At 39.5% G+C, this 25,725-nt stretch overlaps 1 protein-coding gene across 4 annotated transcripts in view; it reads left to right on the top strand.

The window, feature by feature from the left end:
- ZFP82 (ZFP82 zinc finger protein) overlaps nucleotides 1-25,725 on the top strand; it is an 85,460-nt gene that overhangs the window by 11,889 nt on the left and 47,846 nt on the right. For 2 of the 4 annotated variants that reach the window (XM_036440754.2, XM_036440751.2), the window contains exons 2-3: nucleotides 2,552-2,637; nucleotides 3,930-4,056. In XM_036440754.2, the coding sequence (XP_036296647.1) occupies nucleotides 2,629-2,637; nucleotides 3,930-4,056 (136 nt within the window). In that variant the 5' untranslated portion in view covers nucleotides 2,552-2,628. The remainder of the gene's footprint in view (nucleotides 1-2,551; nucleotides 2,638-3,929; nucleotides 4,057-25,725) is intronic. The other 2 variants (XM_045582481.1, XM_036440755.2) reach the window with 1 other exon arrangement.

The raw sequence follows: 25,725 nt of genomic DNA, 5'->3' as shown, positions 1-25,725 counted from the left end.
CTAGTAGGGCTTCTGTGCTCATCTTGGATGGGGCAGAGTCTCCGGGTGGCACAGGCCAGCTTTGGTTTCCCATCAGCCCCGCCTTTAGAGGGTCCTATTCGCCAAGTCCCACAACACTGGCTGCTGGCGCACATATCCCTTGGGGGAAGGCTATTCTTGAGTTTTGCCTGCTCCCTGACAGTCAGTTTCTTCCTGGATCAGAGTTGGCTGTTGGGAGATTTTGTTTTTCTCCCAATCAAGAAAGCTAGCCACTGGGAGGGCTTCTGCGCTGCACTTGGATGGGGCAGAGTCTCGGGGTGGCACAGACAAGCTTTTGTTTCCCGTCAGCCCTGCCCTAAGAGGGTCCTATTTCTGAGTTCTGCAGTAATGGGTGCTGGCCATATGCACCTCTGAGAGAGTTTTGCCCGCTGCCTGACAGTCTAATTTCTCCTTGCCTGGAGCTGGCTATCAGTCCAATAGGGAGGTTTTATTTTCCTCCTGAACAAGAAAGCTAGCTGCGCATTAGCTACCTCCCCTCTCTGTGCACCGCGAGTAAGCCAGCAGTGTATTTGGTGGCCACTCTTTCCTCGCACACAGATCTTTGCACCTCCACAGCTCCTGAAGCTCAGTGTCCTTTCTTTTCCCTTCCTAGATTGTAGAGCTTCCACTCAGCCAGCCTTCTGGTGGTTCAGGGTGATGTTTGCTCTGTTTTCCAGTTGTAATGTTAAAATTGTTGTGATAGGCTGCATTTAGGTGTTTACTTTATGCCACCATCTTAGTTTCTCTCCAGATTTTTATTTAAAATAAATAAAATTTTTGCAGATTTTTATTTAAAAAAAAATGTTTTCATTGACTTTTAGAAAGAGAGGAAGGGAGAGGGAATAGAACGATTGATGAGAGAAACATCATCAATGGGCTGCCTTCTGCATGCCCTCTCCTGGGGATTGAGCCAGCAACATGGGCATGACCCTGACCCAGAATTGAATCTGGGATCTTTTGGTTCCTGTGTTTATGTTAAATCACTGAGCCATACTGGCTGGGCTATAGATTTTTCTTAATGTTTGATACCTGTTAGTACCTCAATATGCTGATATAGGTATACTTTACAAATATAGTCATAATACCCATTTTATTTTTTTTAAAGATTACATTTCTTGAATATTTTCTAATGTGTAGCATTTAGTGAATATAATGCACATACATGTGTGTCTGTGTATGTGCCCTGCCATACAGAATCACACTACCTACAACTGTTGTTACCAGCATTCTTCACTCTGCAATAACTAGTAAACATTTTTATCTTTCCAATTAAAGACCTACACCATCATTTTTAAATGGCAATTTTTTGAATCACACTACCTACAACTGTTGTTACCAGCATTCTTCACTCTGCAATAACTAGTAAACATTTTTATCTTTCCAATTAAAGACCTACACCATCATTTTTAAATGGCAATTTTTTTCACTTAATGGATGCTTTATAAATAATGTTTGTCAACAGGTTTGCATATTTATGTACATGTACAGGGTGTCTCCCAAAAATGTATACACACTTTAACAGCTGATAGCTCAATTTTGAAAATAAAGTGTATTGTAAAGAACAATGCCTTAATAGTTATGCAAAGTGTATATACATTTTTGGGAGACACCCTATATAATTATTTTCTTCAATCCCAAAATAGAGTTTCAGAGTCAGAAAGTTTACATGGTTTAAATATTTCTTGTACATGCTTTTAAATTTACATCCTTGTAGGTTAGAATATTCATTTCACCACAAACTTGCTGATATGAGCATCAATTATCTTGACGTGATATTTAATATCTTTGGTGATTTGATGTATTCCTACTTTTTAGTGAGTCATACATGCTCATCTTTCTCTAATTGGAACTAGCAATTCTGAGGCAAGAGCTACTGTTGAATGAGAACTGGTTTTGTGCTTAGAAAAATAAACTTTGCTACTTACTAACTGAATTTCTACAAGCGATTTTACTTCTTCTAGTGTGAATTTTCTGATTCACTGCATAGATAGGATAATTACTATATTGCATAGTAATCCTGAGGATAATTAATGTGTGTGTGTGTATATATATATATATATATATATATAACCAATTACACGAAAGTCTTGATAAATAGATATGCTATTATCTACCTGCTGGGAGCATGAACCCAAAACTTTTTTTTTTTTTTTTACCTTTGTTGTAAGAAAGATGAAGTCATTCAGGAAAGCAATGTGGATGCTTCTGATTGAAAATATTGAGGAGTCCAGAAGATTCTGGAAGTTCTGGCAGCAGGCAGGCAGGGCTGCCAGTACAGCAGTTTGATAGTGGTAATGACTGTCAGGGTTGGTCCTTATGAATGTCTCTTCGTACCAAATGAATCCAAGCATTAAAAGAGATTCTGCTTTAGAGGAAGTGGCCTTTTATCAGCCCTGGAATTTATGACTAGGGATTAGATTAGTCCAGACTCCCTCAAATCTCCGTGTGTACAGTATGTGTGTTTGTGTTGGGGAGGTTAAAGGGGGATTTCTGAGACTTATATGATCTCATGGCCACCTTTTCCTCCTCCTAGCTCTGGTTTCTGTGAACTCTGATTCTCCAGGCAAGTAAACCCAAAGGAATACTGTCCAGTTCTTGACTTTCTAAACTATGGCTCATGTAAGTTACTTTTTCTTTCTCTTTCTAGAAATACTGTTATATTAAGATCCTATGAACATATATTTATCCAAAAACTGCCTACTTAAGAACCTTCTTTCATTTCCTCCAAAATCAGTGAGGGATGAGGCTAAATAGTGTAATACCTATCCCATGAGTCCTCTTTTTTTCCAGTTATTGTTTATGTATTAATTGAACAAATCATTCAGCATCACTATATTTGCTCATTCTCCTGCTAAGAGATGCTATGGAGCAGAAATGAAATTTTTTGAGGGAAATGTTTGACCATATCTAGTGAGATGACAAGAGAGGATAGGCACATTTGATTACTCTTGGGAAAACTGACCTTTTCCATACTTCAGTTTTCTAAGTATATGAGAATTGCTATTGGTTGGCCTCAGCCTCAGTATATCATAAGATCCCATACTTTCTGAAGCTTTTAGGACTGGCTAGTAATGTGGTTGGGTCTTGCATGCAGAGATAATGAATCTTCTCTGGGAATCTCTTAAGAGTTGTACACCAGGAACAGAATTCCATTTGTAGTTGGATAGGATGTGCTTGTCTGGAAAGCTCATCTTTGTGAATCTGGATCACCAGTATCCAGATTCTACAGTAACTGGTAACTTCTAACTCAGGAACAAAAAATGCATACAGTAAGGGATGGAAAAATAATGGTAGCTAAGAAGATCATGTAACTCTCAAAATTGAGGATCGTGACTATTTTGTGTAGATATTTAAGTATGGAAGAAGATTAAGTCTCATATATCCATTTGCATAAACTATTGACAATGAATTTATTTTAAGTTTATTAAAGAATCGCCATTAATAGCAAAACACTTATGATTGGGTTAAACAATGAACTTGGAAGAAATTCTTTAATTGTATTTAGATCTTTTCTAACAGATATTGTAGAGGAACATTTTGTAAAAGTCTTCTCTTAAAGAAAAAAATAGAAGGACTCACATTTCTTGAGAATTCATGAATGGGACATATAGCAGGCAGAAGGCTTATATACAATATTTAATTTAATTGGAAAACTGATTGTTTGTTTGTTTCTTTCCCAGACATGTCTCAATAATTAAGGTATGCCAGAGTATATAAGAAGTTATAGCTGTAGCAATAGTATCCTTCAAGAACACAGCCATGCTGCTTCTAACTCATTATCTCACAGGGTTCTAGCCAAGCCTATTTGCTTGCTTGGTCCATTTTCTGCAGTTTATCTTCCATCTTTTCTCCTTCCATCTTTAAATAAAATTTCTTTAATTTTAATTATTTTATATGTTTTGTCATTTCAGGGGTCAGTGATATTCAGTGATGTGTCCATAGTCTTCTCTCAGGAGGAGTGGGAATACCTGGACTTGCAACAGAGGGACTTGTATAGAGATGTGATGTTGGAGAACTACAGCAATTTAGTCTCATTGGGTAAGGTTATCTGCCTCCAGTAATACAGATTCTTCTCTGTAATGCCAGCTTTCTTTCTTTTTTTTTTAATCAATCTTTATTGTTTATATTGTTACAAAGGTTCCTCATTTCTTCCTCCTCCACAGGTTCCCACCCCACCCTCCGCCCCCTCCCCATCCCCCATTGTCCTCATCCATAGGTGCAGTTTATGTTCAGTCTCTTCCTCCCTCCCTTTCCCCGATAGTAAATCCCTTTTCAGATAGTAAATCAGTTACTTAGCATTTTCTCATATCAATAATACCACCACATGCCCAATGATACATTTCACACAAAAGACATTTCCAAATAGGTCAACCAGCCTCATCTAGGCCCCACCCAAGGCACTCACAGATCAACACAGATCAACACCCCGGCCCTATACTAACTCAACACATCCAGATCTAAGCCTTCATCACTTGATTCAGCAGACCCTCAAGTTCCCGCAAAAGTTTCCAGCCATGTCTGAGAGGCAGCCGTGGGGCAGGGGCAGGCAAGGAGCGAGCTGTTCCGGGCCTGGATGCTCCAGGCCTGGCCTCTGTTGCTCTGGTTCGTTCCACAACCAGCTGCTCCGGGTCTGGTCACCACTGCTCCCGACCTAGTTGCTTTGGACCTGGCTGCTGCTGCTCCGGGCCCGGCCACTCCGGGCCTGGCGCTCCGGGCCTGGCCGCTCCCAGCCTGGCAGCTGCTGCTCCAGGCCTGGCCGCACCCGACCCGGCTGCTCCGGGCCTGGCCGCTCCCAGCCTGGCAGCTGCTGCTCCGGGCCTGGCTGCACCAGACCTGGCTGCTCCAGACCTGGCTGCTCCCAGCCTGGCAGCTGCTGCTCCAGGCCTGGCCACACCAGACCTGGCTGCTCTGGGCCCAGCTGCCCTGGGCTCGGCCGCTCCGAGTCTGGCCGCTCCCAGCCTGGATGCTCCAGGCTTGGCTACTGCTGTTCTGGGCCTGGCTTCTTCGGGCCTGGCCACTCCGGGTCTGGGTGTTCCTGGACTGGCCACCCTGGGCTTGGCTGTCTCCGCCTCAGGCCTGGCTGCCATTGCCCCAGGTCTGGCTGCTGTTGCTCTGGTTCTGGCTGCTGCTGCTCTGGGGCCTGGCCGTTGCTGCTCCGGGCCCAGTTGCCACTGCTTTGTGCCTAGGCACTCTAGACCTGGCCACCGCTTCTGTCCTTTTTTTTTTTTTTTTTTTTTTTAAAAAAAAACACCTCATTTATGTTGGAATGTTGGCTGGTGAGTTGAGTTCTGACTTAGTCTTTGATTTTTCAAGATCTTCTTTGTATTCTTTCTTAAGTAATTTTACTATCTTTTGCTCTCACTTGATTTCTTCACATTGAGTACTTTGGTTTCTTCCTCCTTGTCCTGGGAGCTCAGCAGGTTGGCCTGTGGCACCCCTTTGTTCTCCGCGGGCTCCTGTGCTGCTTCAGCCTGTTGCTAGGGTCGATGCCACCCAGGAAGCAGCCCCCGGCCTTGGCTCCGTTGCCTGCGCTCAGAGGTCGAAGGCTCAGGGGCACCCCCCCACCCGGGGGCCCCGTCGCCTGGCTTCCTGCTGGCGCCCGGCTGGCTGGTGTCCTGCAGGGGCTCCTGCTCCCTGTCGCATTCCTCCAGTATGGAGCTTTTTTTTCTCTCCTTCCTGCTAGGGGAGTCTAGGATCAGAGTCAACAGACTGTCTTCTGTGCGCAGTGTGTGCGACTCTGGGGGCTCCGCTTTTCACCACTCCTCTGGGATTCCGCCTCACAGCCCCATCTCCCCCTGCCCGAGCCTGGGTCCCCAGGGTCTGGTCCAGGACTGGGGTTCAGAGCAGTCTGGACTGAGGCTCAGCGCCGCCGGAGGCTTTGTTTCTTCAGGCTAGGGTAATCCAGCATCAGAGTCAACATTCAGTCCTCTGTGTGCAATGTGCGCGCGACTCTGGGGGCCCTGCTTTTCGCTGCTTGCTTGGGGTTCCGCCTCCAGCCCCGTCTCCCCCGCCGGAGCCTGGGTCCCCAGGGTCTGGCTCATATCTGGGGCTCAGCGCTGCCGGTTCGGGGGTTCAGCCCAGGCTGGCGGTTTTATTTCCTTCCTGCTAGGGAACGCCAGGCAGCACCCAGCCCTCTCCTCCTCTCCAGCTGCAAACTTTCCGCGCGCGTGCGTGCGAGCGAGCGCGCAGCATGTCTCAGTACCTTAGGCTTTTTTTCAGCTACTCTGATTTTCCTTCTGGTTTTCTCTTTTCTTCTTGTTGTAGAGTTTTCAGTCAGTCGACTACCTGTAGCTCTGGGCGATGTCCACTCTACATTTTAGTTGTATTCCATTGAAATTGTTGTGTGCTGCTGCGGTTAGGTGTCTACCCGAGCAGCCATCTTGGATCCTCTGCCAGCTTTCTTTTTTGGAAATTTGAGCAATATCTTTCAACAAATTATCTCAATTTCTGTTCCCTGTTCTCAAGGGAATGGTTTGACCTTTTACTTCAAGCATTTCAAACTCGTGGCCTGCAGGCTGCATGCGCCCCACAATGAATATTTTTGTGGCCCAGCCAACATAATAGTATGTAAGAAATGCTTTAATAACTTAATTTTTACAGTATCCTGTTATACATAATTATTAATAACAAACTACAATGTTCGCTAATTACTGATTACTATAATCATATTGCATTCATTTCCCTTATGCGCCTTATACATAGGTGCATCATTCCTTTCCACTAATAGTAGCAGTGAATATTTTAGCAGTCGATTGCCATGTCATTTAGTCTTGTACTGAATTGTTTGGTGTGCACAACAGGAAATATTTTGCTTTCAGAGAACAAGAAAAAACAGGTTTATTTGGATTACACTTATTAATTTGTGCAGTTATTCAGTGTCTAATAAGTTAATGTTCAAGAAAAAATATTAATTTTTATTAAAATGTTCTATTATTTAATGTTAACAATTACTCATTTATTTCAGCCCTTTGTATTCAGCATGTCTCTATCGAAATAGACCTAAAATTTTTGTTGTTTTGTGGCCCACATAAACTTAAACCTTGTTAATTTGGCCCATCTTAGCCTTTGAATTTGACATGCTTGTTTTACTTGTTTGGACGGTAGCACCTTCATTAAGTATATTCATCTTTCCCATACTTAAGTGGCCCTCAGGTCTTCCTAAATGATGAGGAGACTAGATTTGAAATCTGGGTGTAAAAGAGCTTCATAAGTGTAAAAGAAATCAGGCTTCACTTCGTATTTGAACTTAGAATTGTTATATGTATTTTGTTATTTGTTGATATACTTATCAGGAAAATAGCTACACTTTGATTCTTGTTTTTTTTTTTTCCTCTGGCTATTAAAAGAATACATAATTTTTGTAGTGGTAAGTTGCATCTATTTATGATTATTTACAATTCAGAAGAATGTATTCCTTTTGTTATTAAACAAACATATTCATTTTTACCTACTTTTATGACTGAAAGTTAAATATCCAAGAACTTTGCACTTAATATTGTATGAATACCCTAATAACAATAAATGTCTCAGGAAGCTTCTTACTTTTCTCTCAACAAAATAGCAATAACAATAAATAGTAACTAATGAAATATATATATATAGTGCTTAGTACATGTGTTGTAGGCAAAGTTTATTTATAAATATAAATTAATAACCTTCACAACAATTGTGTAAGACGGACACTGTTATTATCCTTTTTTAATAGATGAAAATAAAGCAAGGGACTTGTCCAAGACCACACAAATGGAATATGGCAAAGGCAAAATATGAACCCAGGCAATCTATTCTCTCAAGTATTATAGACTCTCAAGAAGAAGTACTTGTATGAAATATAAATTAAAATAAGGCCTTTCATTCAGTTTATTTTATAATTTAATATGCATGCTTTTTATTTATTTACTTATTTATTTTTATAGTTGACAGTATTATAGATGTTTCCCATTTCCCTCCACATTGCTCCCCTCCAGCCCCTGCCCCACCCAATGTCTTCATACATATTGTCTGTGTTCATGGGTTATGCATATATGTTCATTGGTAGATTTCTTCCTGTTCCTGCCACTCCCCTCCCCTCTGCCATCTGTCAATCTGTTCCATGCATCCATACCTCTGGAACTATTTTGTTCATCAGTTTATTTCATTCATTAGATTCCACATATAACTGAGATTCTATGATATTTGTCTTTCTCTATCTGGCTTTTTTCACTTAGCATAATAATCTTTAGTTCATCCATGCTTTTGCAAAGGGTAAGAGATTCTTTCTTTTTGTAACCACATCATATTCCATTGTATAAATGTGCTACACATCTATCTATCTATATATCTATCTATCTATCTAATCTATCATCTATATATTATTGTTTGAAGCATTACACATAGTAGTACATATATCTCCTTTCCCCCCCTTGACCTCCCCTCAGCCTCCCCTGCCCCCCACATGTGCCTTCACCTGCACCCACCACCGTGTCTTCTATTCATTGGTTATGTTTATATGCATGCATATAAGTCCTTCCGTTGACCTTTTATAGCCCCTTCCGCCCAACCTCCCTTGCCTTCCTGCTATAGTTTGACAATCTGTTCAATGGTTCTTTATAACTATTTTCCCCCGTTTCTTTTCTTTGAAAAATCTTGCAACTGTAGACTAGAAATAAACATATAATAACAAAAAACGTTTGAGTTCCAATTTCAATGTCCAACAGTTCTGAGGCCGTTTCAATGTCAAATAATTCCTTATGTGTACATGTTAGCAATGATATCTGGATGATGGACAGATGGTGGCAATGCAGGTCCGACCCTCTCTGGTTTGGTTCTGGGCCAGGCTTCATTAGTGTCTTCCATTTCTGGATTGTTTCTCCTCTTGTCTTCGTAGTTAGAGCAGACCTGACAACTCTTTTCTGTTGCAGGAATCCCCATGGTCTTGAAGTAGTTTTCTAAAAATATACAAACATATTCTCGACCAAAAGTTAATCAAGGAATCTTTTCTATAAAATTGACTTGGGATCCTTTTTATTTTTTGCCCAAATGTTTTTCCTTTGGCTTATTTTGACACCATGTATGATTTTCATGGGTGTCTTGGTGTAAGCATTATAAATGAAAATTAATTTTCTATAGTAAAATTTTTCTAGATGTAATTTACTTATAGGATATTTTTCCTTACATGATATTACCCTACTATCTCTCTCTCTCTCTCTTTTTTAATGGATGCTTTTGTAAATTTTGTAATGCAGTCTTGATAACTTTAAATTTTAAGTTTTTGCACAAAAATAAGACTGCTTTAGGTTCATTTCATGTTAAGCAATTTTAATGTGAGAAGCACTAGCAATAGAAATTTTAGTTAATATTTTTGGAACAGCTTTTTATCCAATACACTTAAATTATCTGGATGTCCACTTATTTCTATTAACCAATTTAAATTAACCTGAAAACTTGATTACTCTTTTACTGTCAAATTTAATACTCTAACAACAATCTTAGTTTACCCCATAAATATTAGTGGAAAGGATTAATTGCATTCTTGAGTAGGTCCTGAGCATTCCTGGTGCTATGCTGGATTTAGATATAGGGCAGCTGCTGTTGACCAAATCTCTGTCTGTTACCTGGGTCTCGATCTGAGCTGGGCGTGGGCAGCAAAACAGCTATAGGGGCAGGGGACCTCTCTCCGAAGGGGTGAGGGTTCAGGTCCCTGCAAGGTTGGGAGGTGAGGGTCTGTGCCTCACCTCTGTTGATCTCCATGTTCTCTCCTGATGGCCCCTCTGAGACTGTGTCTGTCTTATGTTGTTTCTTCTCTGGGGAATCTTACCTGTCTCTGGCTAACCAGCCATCTTCTGGGGCCAAGAAGGGTGATTTGAGGTTCAGTTCTGTTTCCTTGGTAGCCTCTGCCCCCATAGCCTCTTTGCCCAGCTTCTGTTTTGGGATCCCCTCGCCTGTTGGCGGGCTCTAGCACTGATCACATATCTCGGAGGACTCAGGTTTCTTCTCCAGGGAGGGCCCAGTTCACACCATTGGGTGAGAGACAGATTCATGGTACCAGCCACCAGGAGGCTTCAACCTCAGCATGAACAGAAAGCTCAAGCAACAGCTGTGGACAATTTGATTGTAAAAGGATGGTTTCTCTTGGCCAAAAGGGCAAGAAGGGACAATAAGGAATGCTCCAGTGCCTTCCCAGTGCCTTAATTCCTTCTGAAAGGGATTAAATCCTTTCATGTCCTTTTTTAAATTACTGCCAAACATTCAGAGAATTAGTTTGTAAGTTTTTTTCAGGGGGTAATAATATGCTATTGTAAAATATCAAAAATTATAATGACCTTGTAGGATAATATCATGTAAAGATATTCTTTGGTGTGGGCCCTGGCAATTCAATTTCAAACTGGATGTTAACTTCTTTTTGTAACTTTATATAAACTTTGTTAGGGAGGCAAACACACAAATTATTTACTTTAGTTCAAGAGGCCAAATATATTGACTTTCAATTACAATCCTTATGACTTTTGAAGGAAACCTCTCTTTATTTCCTTCCATGATAATTTTCAGGCTAGAGAGTTTCATTTAAAAAACTGTGTCACATGAAAGAATTTCTCTTACGGTTATGGTGACCACTTGTATAGATTAGATTTAACATATAATTTTTCTTATAAAATTTTTATTTATTATTTTATTTTTTACATATATGTCCCTATTCCCCCATTATCCCCACCCCCACTCATGTCCCATCCCCCGGTTGTCTGTGTCCATTGATTAGGCCCATATGCATGCACACAGTCACTCTGTTGGTCTCTCCCCCTAACTCCCATCAACCCCCACCTTCCCTGAGGTTTGACAGTTTGATTGATGTTTCTGTCTCTGGATCTATTTTTGTTCATCAGTTTATATTGTTCATTATATTCCACAAATGAGTGAGATCATGTGATGTTTATCTTTCTCTGCCTGGCTAATTTTGCTTAACATAATGCTCTCCAATTCCATCCATGCTGTTGCAAATGATAAGAACTTCTTCTTTACCGAAACATAGTATTCCATTGTGTTGATGTACCATAGTTTTTTAATCCACTCATCTGCTGATGGGCACTTAGGCTGTTTCCAGATATTAGCTATGGTGAACTGTGCTGCAATGAACATAGAGGTGCATATATCCTTTCTGATTTGTGCTTCTAGTTTTGTGGGTTATATTCCTAGAAGTGGAGTCACTAGGTCAAATGGGAGTTCCATTTTTGTTTTATTGAGGAAAGTTCATACTGTTTTTCATAGTGGCTGCACCAGTCTGCATTCTCACCAGCAGTGCACAAGGGTTCCTTTTTCTCAGCATCCTCTCCAGCACTTGTCATTTGTTGATTTGTTGATGATAGCCATTCTGATAGGTGTGAGATGGTACCACATTGTTGTTTTAATTTGCATCTCTCTTAAGATAAGTGACTTTGAGCAGGTTTTCATATGTGTCTTGGCCATCCTTCTGTCTTATTTCGAAAAGTGTCTATTTAGATCAGTTGCCTATTTTTTTTGATTGGGTTGTTTATGTTCTTTTTGTTAAGCTGCATGAATTCCCTGTAAATGTTGGAGCTTAAACCCTTATTGTTGATATCATTGGTGAATATGTTCTCCCAGGCAGTGGGCTTTCCTGTTGTTTTATTGATGGTTTCCTTTGCTGTGCAAAAGCTTTTTATTTTGATGTAATCCCATTTGTTTATTTTCACTTTAGCTTCCATTGCCCTAGGAGTAGTATCAGTGAACGAGTTCTTTCAGCATATGTTTAATATTTTGCTGCCTGTTGATTCCTCTAGTATTTTCATGGTTTACCATCTTATGTTTAAGTCTTTTATCCATTTTGAGTTTATTTTTGTGTATGGTGTAAGTTGGTGATCTAGTTTTATTTTTTGCATGTATCTGTCCAGTTTTCCCATCACCATTTGTTGAAGAGACTGCCTGACTCCATTGAATGTTTGTGCCTCTTTTGTCAAATATTAATTGAACATAGTGATTTGGATCAATTTCTGGGTTCTCTATTCTATTCCATTGGTCTATATATCTGTTCTTGTGCCAGTTCCAGACTGTTTTTAGAACAGGGGCTTTGTAATACAGCTTGGTAACTGGTATTGAGATCCCACCTACTTTGTTCTTCTTTCTCAGAATTGCCGAAGCTATTCAGGATCTTTTTTTTAATTTCAGATAAATTTTTAGAAAGTTAGTTCTAGGTCTGTTGTTGGTATTTTAATGGGAAGTGCATTGAATTTATATATTGCTTTGGGTAGTATGGACATTTTGATTATGTTGATTCTATCAATCCATGAACATGGTATGTTCTTCCATCTGTTTATGTCTTCCTCTATTTCTTTTTTCAGTGTTATGTACTTTTTCCCATATAGGTCTTTTACTTCCCTAGTTAAGTTTATTCCTAGGTATCTTATTTTATTTTTATTTTTTTGGTGCGATGGTGAATGGGATTTCTTTTTTAGTCTCTCTTTCTGTAAGTTAATTATTGGTATATAGAAATGCCACAGATTTCTTGGCATTAATTTTGTATCCTGCTATATTACCAAATTCATTTATTAAGTCTAATAATTTTGATGGAGTCTTTAGGGTTTTCTATATAGAATATCATGTCATCTGCGAATAAGGAGAATTTTACTTCTTCTTTTACAATTTGGATGCCTTTTATTTCTTTTTCTTATCTGATTGCAATGGCTAGTACTTCTAGCACTGTGTTGAACAGGAGTAGTGAGAGTGGCTATCCCTGTCTTGTTCCTGTTTTTAGGGGAAATGTTTTTAGTTTTTTGCCCATTGTGTATGATGTTGGCTGTGGTTTGTCATATATGGATTTTATTATGTTGAGGTATGATCCTTCTATTCCCACCTTACTGACAGTTTTTATCAAGACTGCTGAGGCTGTTTGTGGTCTTTTTGTATTCTGTGCAGAACACAAGGCCACAGTGGCGGGAGGGGGGATAGGGCCATAGCGATGGGGGCAGGATCCTGTCATGCCTCCTTTAGAGTTGCGGAGTTAATGATGGACTGGCTCTGGTCCTCTTCCAACAGCCCTCCACAGCAGGCATGGGGTTGTTGAGACACAGGCCAAGCCTGTTGCCACAGGTCCACAGCTTCAGAGACCATCTCTACCAGGCCTCCATGGCTGGGCTGCAGGGTGCCTGAAGCCCAGTACCTATTCAAGATATGAAACAGAGAGGAGGTGCAGGAGGAAATCCAGAGAATGGGATATGGGGGTTCAAGACTCACTTCCTTTAGGCTTTACCCTTCTTGGCCTTGGTCCTTTTCTTTGGGGCCTGGAGAGCAAGCACTGCAGGAGAGAGGGATGGATGAAGGCCAAATGTGTAAGAAAGGAGGTGACGCAGGTGAAGGTGGAGACCTAGCACCTGCAAGTGTCTGCGAAAGGTCTCACTGTGGGGCTGCCTGAGGGGCTCCTAGGCAAGAGCCACAGCTTCAGCAAAGCAGCTGGCCAAGAGGGCAACAAGGGAGAGTGTACCAGAGGAGGCTCGGGCCAGGGCAGAGGGCCAGCAGGCAGGGATCTTCCTCACCCACGGAGAGGAAGATTTTGTATTTGTCCCAAGACATGGGTAGTACTAATGGGGAACAAGGTGGAAGGATGGGTAACAAGGTGGAAGGATGCCGGGTGGAGGGGCACTGACCCGGAGACTGAGGCAGGGGTTGAGGGGTGGTGCACTGTGGGATACCCGACTGCTGCAGCAAAAGCTCCCAGCGCTAACCCACCTTCACCCCAGCTGCACTTGACAGGCAGCGACTCCTGCTTCTGCTTTGGCCCTTTTAAAAGCAAGCCCTAGCCTGTCCTGCCCCTCAGAAATCCCATGGAAGCCACCACCTACTCCAGAGAAGGGAGGGAAGTAAAGAATGGGGCATCCTGGATGAAGAGGTGCTTGAGAACAAAGCATGAAAGCCTGATGGGGAAGGTTTGTTCTGCTTGCCAGGTGGCTGCCCCTTAGGAAGGGCAGAGAGCATGGCTGTGAGGGCTCCCAGCACACTGAGTCATGTTCAGCAGCCAACTGGAATTAGCCTCAGTTTCCTGGTCTGTAAAATGGCTTAAGCATGTCCCAGTGTCTCCACTGACCTTTGAGGGCCAATTGAGATACTATAATATATAAAGAAGCATCATCATTAAATTGGCAAACACTAACAACAAAGTAAGAATCTTAAAGGCTGTCAGAGAGAGAAAGAAAATTACCTACAAGGGATTGGCTATTAGAATATCAACTGATTTCTCAACAGAAACATACCAGGCCAGAAGGGAATGGAATGAAATATATAAAGTGATGCAAAGCAAAGGGCTGAATCCAAGAATACTATACCCAGCAAGGCAATCATTCAAAATTGAAGGGGGAATCTGGAGTTTCACAGACCAAAAAGGGCTAAGATGTTTATCACTATAAGAAGCCAGCAATACAAGAAATGCTAAAGAAACTGCTGTAAAAGGAAGAAAGAGAAAGTAAAAAAGAAACACAAACACTAAGGAAAATTATGTCAACAAACATGTATGTGTTAATAATAACATTAAATGAATTAAATGCACCAATCAAAAGACATAGGGTAGCTGAATGGATAAGAAAACATGACACATATATTTGCTGTCTACAAGAGACCCACCTCAGAGCAAAGCATTCACACAGACTGAGAGTAAAGTCATGGAAAAATATTTTTTAGGCAAATGGAAATGAGAACAAAGCTATGGTTGTGATAATCATTGCTGATAAAATAGACCTCAAAGTAAAGTCCGTAACAAGAGATAAGGAAGGCTACTACATAATACTAAAGGGAGCAATTCAACAAGAAGTTATAACTCTAGTAAACATATATGCACCCAATGCAGGAGCACCTGAATACATAAAAAATGTTCTGAAAGATATCAAGGGAGAGATGGAAAACAATACAATCATAGTAGGAGACTGTAATACACCACTGACATCACTGGATAAATCCACTAAACAAAAAAATCAGCAAAGAAACAGCAATTCTAAGTGATGCAATAGATCAAATGGACTTAATTGACATCTTCAGAGCATTTCACCCCAAAGCCACAGAATATACATTCTTCTCAAGTGCACATGGGAGATTTTCAAAAATAGACCACATATTGGGTCACAAACAAAGTCTCCCCAAATTAAAAAAGATTAAAATCATATCAAACATTTTTTCAGATCATAATGGCATAATATTATAAATAAACTATAATAAAAACATCCCAAAAAACTCAAACACTTGGAATCTGAATAGCATACTATTAAATAATGATTGGGTGATCAACGAGATCAAAGAAGAAATTAAAAACATCCTGGAGACTAATTATAATAACATAGCAATGCAAATGCTATGGGACACAATGAAATCAATACTGAGGGAAGTTTATAGCTCTACAGGCCTACCTCAAAAAACAAGAAAAAATGGTAATGAATCATCTAACTCAACAACTCAAAGAATTAGAAAGAGAGCAACAAGAAAAGCCCACAGTGAGCAGAAAGAAGGACATAATACAGATCGGAGCAGAAGTTATTGACATAAAGACAAAAAAAAAAAAAAAAAAAAAAAAAAAAAAAAAAAAAACCACAAAAGATCAACAAAACCAAGAACTGGTTCTTTGAAAGGATAAACAAGATTGATGAAGCTCTAGCCAGGCTCACCAAGAAGCAGAGAGAGAGAGGACCCAAGTAAACAAAATAAAAAATGAAGAGATGAAATAACAATAGACCCCACAGAAACACAAAGGATTATTTTAAAAAAATACTATGAACAGCTCTATTGTAACAAACTTCACAATCTGAAGGAAATGGAGACATTCCTAGAAAAATACAACCTTCCAAAACTAACTCAGAAAGATTCTAAAAATCTCAATAGGCTGATAACTATGAAAGAAATTGAAGTCATCAAAAAGCTTCCAGCAAACAAAAGCCCAGGGGAAGACAGCTTCACCATGCAGTTTTACCAAACATTCAAGAAAAAACTAAAACCTATCCTCCTCAGACTATTCAAAATAATTCAAGAGGAAGAAACACTTCCAAGCTCCTTCTATGCCAAAACAAGATAAAGATAACACAATGAAAGAGGATTACAGGCCAATATCTCTTATGAATATAGATGCCAAAATCCTCAACAAAATTCTAGCAAATCGAATCCAGCAGTACATCAGAAAGATCATACACCATGACCAAGTAGGATTTATCCCAGGAATGCAAGGATGGTATTACAATATTTTCAAATCAATAAACATGATACGTCACATAAACAAATTGAAAGATAAAATTTATACAGTGATTGTGACTGTTATGGTGTCCAAGCTAATTAGCATAGATAGACTAGAGGCCTGGTGCACAAAATTCATGCACGGGTGGGTGGGTCCCTCAGCCCAGCCTGCACATTCTCCCATCTGGGACATCCCTCTAACAATCCAGGACTGCTGGCTCCCAACTGCTCGCCTGCTTACCTTCCTGATTGCCCCTAACTGCTTCTGCCTGCCAGACTGATCACCCCCTAATCACTCCCCTGCCAGCCTTACTGATGCCTAACTGCTCCCCTGCTGGCCTATTTGCCCCTAACTACTCTCCCCTGAAGGCCTAGTCACCCCCAACTGCCCTCCCTTGAAGGCTTGATTGCCCCTAACGGCCCTCCCTTGCAGGCCTGCTCCCCCCCCCCCCAACTGCTCTCCTCTACTGGCCCGATCACTCACAACTGCCCTCCCTTGCAGACCTGGTCCCTCCCAATAGCCCTCCCCTACTGGCCATCTTACATTCACATGGGGGCAGCTATCTTGTGTGTTGGAGTGATGGTCAATTTGCATATTAATCTTTTATTAGGAGGCCTGGTGCATGGGTGGGGGCCGGCTGGTTTGCCCTGAAAGGTGTCCCAGATCAGGGTGGGGATTGCCTTGGGGTGTGGGGCTGCCTGGGTGAGGGGCCTGTGGTGGTTTGCAGGTTGGCCACACCTCCCAGCAACCCAAGCAGAGGCCCTGGAATCTGGGATTTATTTATCTTCTATAATTGAAACTTTGTAGCCTTAAGTGGAGACCAAAACTTGGCTTCCTCCATCACCAGGGGCAACTCAAGGCTCCTCTCTCTCCAGCTCTGTGGTTGATGCCATTTTTGTTGGGATTTATTTATCTTCTATAATTAAAACTATGTAGCCTTGAGTGGAGGCCTAGGCTGGCCAGGGCAGGTGGAAAGCTTGGGTTCCTTCATTGCCAGGGAAACCCAAGCCTCCTGCTCTCTTTGTGGCTGCAGCCATCTTGGTTGGGTTAATTTGCATACTTGCTCCTGATTGGCTGGTGTGTGTGGCCTGTGGGTCTAGCAGAGGTAAGGTCAATTTGCATATTACTCTTTTATTAGATAGGGTGGTTTGATATCCTGTGCTGTGATACCTCCTACATTTTTTCAATGTCCTATAGTAGGGGTGTCGAACTCAATCAGAGAAGGGGCCAAAATCTAAAATCCAGCCTAAATCGCGGGCCGAATGGTTTACTGAACAGTCATAAACTGTCATTGTGATGGAAACGCAGCGGAGTGCAGTGATGACAGCGCGGTGTGGGCCACATTGCAAGGCCTGGCGGGACGGATTTTTCCCGCGGGCCTTGTGTTTGACACATGTGTCCTATAGTTTTCTTAGTATAGGTGTTTTACCTTCTTGATTTATTTCTAGATACTTTATTTATTTATTTATTTATTTATTTAGTGAAAAACATATTAAAGTTTTATTTATTTATTTATTTAATAATTTTTTTCTTTATTGATTAAGGTATTACATATGTGTCCTTATTGCCCCATTGGCCACCCCCAGCCCCCATGCTCTCAACCCCTTGTTGTCTGTGTCCTTTGGCTAGGCTTATATGAATGCATACAAGCCTATGGTTAGTCTCTCTCCTATCCTCCCTTTGAGGTTTGACAATCTGATCGATGCTTCTCTGTCCCTGGATCTGTTTTTGTTTATCAGTTTATGTTGTTCATTATATTCCCTAAATGAGTGAGATCATGTGATATTTATCTTTCTCTGATAAGCTTATTTCACTTAGCATAATGCTCTCCAGTTCCATCCACACTGTTGCAAATGCTAAAAATTCCTTCTCTTTTACCACAGCATAGTATTCCATTGTGTAGATTATGTACTTTACTTTTGTTGTTATTGCAATGGTAAACAGGATTATTTATTTATTTATTTTAGTTTCTATTTCTCAGAGTTCATTATTAGTATTTAAAATACCATCAATTTCTGGATATTAATTTTGTATCGTGCTACTTTGCCTAATTAATTTTCTTTTTTTTTCTATCTTTTTTTAAATTTATTTTTATTTATTTATTTATTTATTGTAATATATTTTATTTTTTTTGCCCCCATCCCTCTCATACATACCCTCCCTCCCCAGAGTTTTATGTCCATTGGTTGTACTTATATGCATGTATACAAGTCCTTCAGTTGATCTATTATCTCCCCCAGATCCTCCTCCCTTCCCCACTGAAATTTGACAATCTGCTTGTTGCGTTACTGTCTCTATATCTATCTTTTGGTTCATCAGTTCATAATGTTCTTTATTATCCACAAATGAGTAAGGTCCTGTGGTGTTTCTCTTTCATTGATTGGCGTATTTCACTCAGCATGATGCTCTCCAATTCCATCCAGGTTGCTGCAAATGATGAGAATTCCTTTGTTTTTAAGGCAGCATAGTATTCCATTGTGTAAATGTACCATAGTTTTTGGATCCAATCATCTGCTGACGGGCACCTAGGCTGTTCTCAAATTCTGGCTATTGTAGATTGTGCTGCTATGAACATAGGGGTGCATATATCCTTTCTGATTGGTGTTTCTAGTTTCTTGGGATATATTCCTAGGAGTGGGATTACTGGATCAAATGGGAGTTCCATTTTCAGTTTTTTGAGGAAACTCCACACTGTTCTCCACAGTGATTGCACCAGTCTGCATTCCCACCAGCAGTACAAGAGGGTTCCTTTTTCTCCGCAACCTCGCCAACACTTGTCATTTGTTGATTTATTGATGTTGGCCGCTCTGACAAGTGTGAGATGGTACCGCATTGTTGTTTTGATTTGCATCTCTTGGATAATTAGTGACTTTGAGCACGTTTTCATGTGTCTTTTGGCTTTCCTTCTGACTTCTTTTGAAAATATTCTATTTAGGTCCATTGCCTATTTTTTAATTGGATCATTCATCTTCCTTTTATTTAGTTGTATAAGCTGTCTGTAGATATTGGAGATTAAACCTTTATCAGTAATATCATTTGCAAATATGTTCTCCCATACAGTGGGCTTTCTTGTTGTTTTGTTGATGATTTCTTTTGCTGTAAAATAGCTTTTTATTTTGATGTAGTCCCATTTGTTTATTTTCTCTTTAGCTTCCATTGCCTTAGGGGCAGTATCAGTGAAGAAGTTCTTTTGGCATATGTCTGAGATTTTGCTGCCCATGGTTGCTTCTAGTATTTTTATGGTTTCCCGTCTAATGTTTAAGTCCTGTATCCATTTTGAGATTATTTTTGTGAATGATGTAAATTGGTGATCTAGTTTCATTCTTTTGCATGTGTCTGTCCAATTTTCCCAACACCATTTATTGAAGAGAGTATCTTGACTCCATTGTATATTCGTTCCTCCTTTGTAAAATATTAATTCAGCATAGTGATTTGGGTTGATATCTGGGTTCTCAATTTTATTCCATTGATCTATATGTCCGTTCTTGTGCCAGTACCAGGCTGTTTTGAGAATGGCTTTGTAATACAATTTGAAGTCTGGTATTGAGATCCCTCCTACTTTACTCTTTTTTCTCAGGATTGCTGTGGCTATCGGGGGTCTTTTATTGTTCCAAATGAACTTTTGGAGAGTTCTTTCTAGGTCAGTGAAATATGTCGTTGGTATTTTAATGGGGAGTTCATTGAACCTATAGATTGCTTTAGGAAGTATGGACATTTTGATGATGTTGATTCTACCAATCCATGAACATGGTATGTTCTTCCATCTCCTTACATCTTCCTCTATCTCTTTTTTCAGTGTCGTGGTTTTCCGCAAATAGTTCCATTACTTCCTTAGTTAAATTTATTCCTAGGTATCTTAATTTTTTTGGTGACATGGTAAATGGAATTGCTTTTTTAGCCTCTGTTTCTGTAGTTTCACTGTTGGTGTATAGAAATGCCATGGATTTCTTGGCATTAATTTTGTATCCTGCTACATTGCCAAATCCATTTATTAAGTCAATTAGTTTTTTAATGGACTCTTTTGGTTTTTTTTATGTACAATATCATGTCATCTGCAAATAAGGATAACTTTACTTCTTCTTTTCCAATTTGGATGCCTTTTATTTCCTTTTGTCTAATTGCAATGGCTAGTACTTCCAGTACTATGTCAAACAGGAGTGGTGAGAGTGGGCATCACTATCTTGTTCCTGTTCTTAGAGGGAATGGTTTTAGTTTTTGCCCATTGAGTTTAATGTTTGCTGTGGGTTTATCATATATAGCTTTTATTACATTGGGGTATGATCCTTGTACTCCCACCTTGTTGAGAGTTTTTATTGGGAAAGGGTGTTGGATTTTATCAAATGCTTTTTCTGCATCAATTGATATGACTATATGATTTTTATCTTTCAATTTGTTTATGTGATGTATCACATTTATTGGTTTGCGGATATTGTACCATCCTTGCATTCCTGGAATAAATTCTACTTGGTCATAGTGTTTGATCTTTGTGATGTTCTTCTGGAGTCGATTTGCTAGAATTTTGTTGAGGATTTTGGCATCTATGTTCATGAGGCATACTGGCCTGTAATTCTCTTTCATTGAGTTGTCTTTATCTGGTTTTGGTATTAGAGTGATGCTGGCTTCATAGAAGGAGTTTGGAAGTGTTTCTTCCTCTTGGATTTTTTGAATAGTCTGAGGAGGATAGGTTTTAGTTCTTCCTTGAATGTTTGGTAAAACTCTCCTTTGAAGCCATCTGGCTATGGGCTTTTGTTTGCTGGAAGCTTTTTGATGACTGTTTCAATTTCTTCCCAAGTCACTGGTCTATTGAGATTTTTAGATTCTTCCTGATTGAGTTTTGGAAGTTTGTATTTTTCTAGGAATATGTACATTTCTTCCAGGTTGTTCAGTTTGTTGGAATAGAGTTGTTCGTAGTATTTTGTAACTATCTGTTGTATTTCGGTGGGGTCTGTTGTTATTTCACCTCTTTCATTTCTGATTTTGTTTATTTGGGTCCTCTCTCTTTGTTTCTTGGTTAGCCTGGCTAGAAGTCCATCTATCTTGTTTATCCTTCCAAAAAACCAGCTCTTGGTTTTGTTGATCTTATGTACTGTTTCTTTGGTCTCTATGTCGTTTATCTGTGCTCTGATTTTTGTTATTTTTTTGTTATTTTATTTTATTTATTTATTTATTTATTTATTTAATTTTAATTTTAATTTTATTTTATTTTCCCCCTCCCTCCCTCCCACCCATCCCCTCCCTCCCCAGAGCTTTATGTCCATTGGTTGTACTTATATGCATGTATACAAGTCCTTCAGTTGATCTATTATCTCCCCCAGATCCTCCTCCCCTCCCTACTGAAATTTGACAATCTGCTTGTTGCTTTACTGTCTCTGTATCTATCTTTTGGTTCATCAGTTTATAATGATCTTTATTATCCACAAATGAGTGAGGTCATGTGGTGTTTCTCTTTCATTGATTGGCTTATTTCACTCAGCATGATGCTCTCCAATTCCATCCAGGTTGCTGCAAATGATGAGAATTCCTTCTTTTTTATGGCAGCATAGTATTCCATTGTATAGATGTACCATAGTTTTTGGATCCAATCATCTGCTGACAGGCACCTAGGCTGTTTCCAAATTCTGGCTATTGTAGATTGTGCTGCTATGAACATAGGGGTGCATATATCCTTTCTGATTGGTGTTTCTAGTTTCTTGGGATATATTCCTAGCAGTGGGATTACTGGATCAAATGGGAGTTCCATTTTCAGTTTTTTGAGGAAATTCCACACTGTTCTCCACAGTGGTTGCACCAGTCTGCATTCCCACCAGCAGTGCACGAGGGTTCCTTTTTCTCCGCAACCTTGCCAACACTTGTCGTTTGTTGATTTATTGATGTTGGCCATTCTGACAGGTGTGAGATGGTACCGCATTGTTGTTTTGATTTGCATCTCTCGGATAATTAGTGACTTTGAGCATGTTTTCATGTGCCTTTTGGCCTTCCTTCTGTCTTCTTTTGAAAATATTCTATTTAGGTCCATTGCCCATTTCTTAATTGGATCATTCACCTTCCTTTTATTTAGTTGTATGAGCTGTCTGTAGATGTTGGAGATTAAACCTTTATCATTGGTGTTATTAGCAAATATGTTCTCCCATACAGTGGGCTTTCTTGTTGTTTTGTTGATGGTTTCTTTTGCTGTAAAAAAGCTTTTTATTTTGATGTTGTCCCATTTGTTTATTTTCTCTTTAGCTTCCATTGCCTTAGGGGCAGTATCAGTGAAGAAGTTCTTTTGGCATACGTCTGAGATTTTGCTGCCTGTGGATGCTTCTAGTATTTTTATGGCTTCCCATCTGATGTTTAAGTCCTGCATCCATTTTGAGTTTATTTTTGTGTATGGTGTAAGTTGGTGATCTAGTTTCATTCTCTTGCATGTGTCTGCCCAATTTTCCCAACACCATTTATTGAAGAAACTGTCTTGACTCCATTGTATATTCATGCCTCCTTTGTCAAATATTAATTGAGCATAGTGATTTGGGTTGATATCTGGGTTCTCAATTCTATTCCATTGATCTATATGTCTGTTCCTGTGCCAGTACCAGGCTGTTTTGAGAACAGTGGCTTTGTAATACAGTTTGAAGTCTGGTATTGAGATCCCTCCTACTTTACCCTTCTTTCTCAGGATTTCTATGGCTATTCGAGGTCTTTTATTGTTCCAAATGAACTTTTGGAGAGTTCTTTCTAGGTCAGTGAAATATGCCGTTGGTATTTTAATGGGGAGGGCATTGAACCTATAGATTGCTTTAGGAAGTATGGATATTTTGATGATGTTGATTCTACCAATCCATGAACATGGTACATTCTTTCATCTCCTTACATCTTCCTCTATCTCTTTTTTCAGTGTCGTGTAGTTTTCTGCATATAGGTCCTTTACTTCCTTAGTTAAATTTATTCCTAGGTATCTTAATTTTTTTGGTGCAATGTTAAATGGAATTGCTTTTTTAGTCTCTGTTTCTGTAGTTTCACTGTTGGTGTATAGAAATGCCATGGATTTCTTGGCATTAATTTTGTATCCTGCTACATTGCCAAATTCATTTATTAAGTCAATTAGTTTTTTAATGGAGTCTTTTGGTTTTTTTATGTACAAGATCATGTCATCTGCAAATAAAGATAACTTTACTTCTTCTTTTCCAATTTGGATGCCTTTTATTTCCTCCTCTTGTCTAATTGCAATGGCTAGTACTTCCAGTACTATGTCAAACAGGAGTGGAGAGAGTGGGCATCCCTGTCTTGTTCCTGTTCTTAGAGGGAATGGTTTTAGTTTTTGCCCATTGAGTATAATGTTGGCCGTGGGTTTATCATATATGGCTTTTATTATTTTGAGGTATGATCCTTGTACTCCCACCTTGTTAAGAGTTTTTATCAGGAAAGGGTGTTGGATTTTATCAAATGCTTTTTCTGCATCAATTGATATGACTATATGATTTTTATCTTTCACTTTGTTTATGTGATGTATCACATTTATTGATTTGCGGATATTGTACCATCCTTGCATTCCTGGAATAAATCCTACTTGGTCATGGTGTATGATCTTTGTGATGTTCTTCTGGAGACGATTTGCTAGAATTTTGTTGAGGATTTTGGCATCTATGTTCATGAGGGATATTGGCCTGTAATTCTCTTTCATTGAGTTGTCTTTATCTGGTTTTGGTATTAGAGTGATGCTGGCTTCATAGAAGGAGTTTGGAAGTGTTTCTTCCTCTTGGATTTTTTTGAATAGTCTGAGGAGGATAGGTTTTAGTTCTTCCTTGAATGTTTGGTAAAACTCTCCTGTGAAGCCATCTGGCCCTGGGCTTTTGTTTGCTGGAAGCTTTTTGATGACTGTTTCAATTTCTTCCCAAGACACTGGTCTATTGAGATTTTTAGATTCTTCCTGATTGAGTTTTGGAAGTTTGTATTTTTCTAGGAATATGTACATTTCCTCCAGGTTGTTCAGTTTGTTGGCATAGAGTTGTTCGTAATATTTTGTAACTATCTGTTGTATTTCGGTGGGGTCTGTTGTTATTTCACCTCTTTCATTTCTGATTTTGTTTATTTGGGTCCTCTCTCTTTGTTTCTTGGTTAGCCTGGCTAGAGGTCCATCTATCTTGTTTATTCTTTCAAAGAACCAGCTCTTGGTTTTGTTGATCTTATGTATTGTTTTTTTGGTCTCTATGTTGTTTATCTGTGCTCTGATTTTTGATATTGCCTTCCTTCTGCTTACACTGGGCTTTTCTTGTTGCTCCTTTTCTAACTCTTTGAGTTGTAGAGTTAGATCATCTGTTACCTTTCTTTTTTCTAGTTTTTTGCAATAGGCTTGTAAGGATATGAACTTCCCTCTCAAAACTGCTTTTGCTGTGTCCCATAGATTTTGGATTGTTGTGTTTTCATTGTCATTTGTTTCCAGGATGTTTTTAATTTCTTCCTTGATTTCTCTGGTAACCCAGTCCTTGTTTTTTGCATGCTGTTTAGTCTCCATGTGTTTGATTTATTTGGATTATTTTTATTGTAGATAATTTCCAGTTTTATGCCATTATGATCTGAGAAGATGCTTGATATGATTTCTATCTTCTTGAATTTGAAGAGACTTTGCCTATGTCCCAAAATGTGGTCTATCTTTGAGAATGTCCTATGTGCACTTGAGAAGAATGTATATTCTGTGGCTTTGCGGTGGAATGTTCTGAATATGTCAATTAATTCCATTTAGTCTAGTGAATCATTTAGGATTGATATTTCTTTGCTGATTTTTTGTTTTGATGATTTTTCGAAGGGTGACAGTGGGGTATGAAAATCTCCTACTATGATTGTATTGCTATTAATTTCTTCCTTAATGTCCTCCAGCAGTTTTTTTTTTTAATGTATTTGGGTGCTCCTGTATTGGGTGCATATATATTTACCAGGGTTATTTCTTCTTGTTGGATTGTTCCCTTTAGTATTATGAAGTGGCCTTCATTATCTCTTGTTATGACCTTTACTCTGAGATCTAATTTGTCAGATATAAGTATTGCTACCCCAGCTTTTTATTAATTTCCATTTGCCTGAAAAACTTTTTTCTATCCCTTCACCCTCAGTCTGTGTACATCTTTTTTTCTGAGGTGGGTTTCTTGTAGACAAAAGATGTATGGGTCTTGTTTTCGTATCCAATCTGACACCCTATGTCTTTTGATTGGAGCATTTAATCCATTTATATTTAAGGTTATTAATGATAGGTACTCATTTGACGCCATTTTTATTCTATACCTGTGTTCCTTCTTCACTTCCTATTCCTTTATGTTTACAGTAGACTCTTTAGCATTTCTTGCATTGCTGGTTTGGTGGAGATAAATTCCTTCAGTCTTTTTTTGTCTGTGAAGCTCCTGATTTCCCCTTCAATTTTGATCGATAGCCTTGCTGGGTACAGTATTCTTGGATTCAGACCCTTCCTTTGCATGACTTTGTATATTTCATCCCATTCCCTTATGGCCTGATATGTTTCTGTTGAGAAATCAGTTGCTAGTCTGATG

This window comes from Pipistrellus kuhlii, unplaced genomic scaffold (assembly GCF_014108245.1).
Source record: "Pipistrellus kuhlii isolate mPipKuh1 unplaced genomic scaffold, mPipKuh1.p scaffold_m20_p_17, whole genome shotgun sequence".
In the NCBI taxonomy this organism is placed as follows: domain Eukaryota; kingdom Metazoa; phylum Chordata; class Mammalia; order Chiroptera; family Vespertilionidae; genus Pipistrellus; species Pipistrellus kuhlii.
This window is presented reverse-complemented; position numbering and strand designations above follow the sequence as displayed.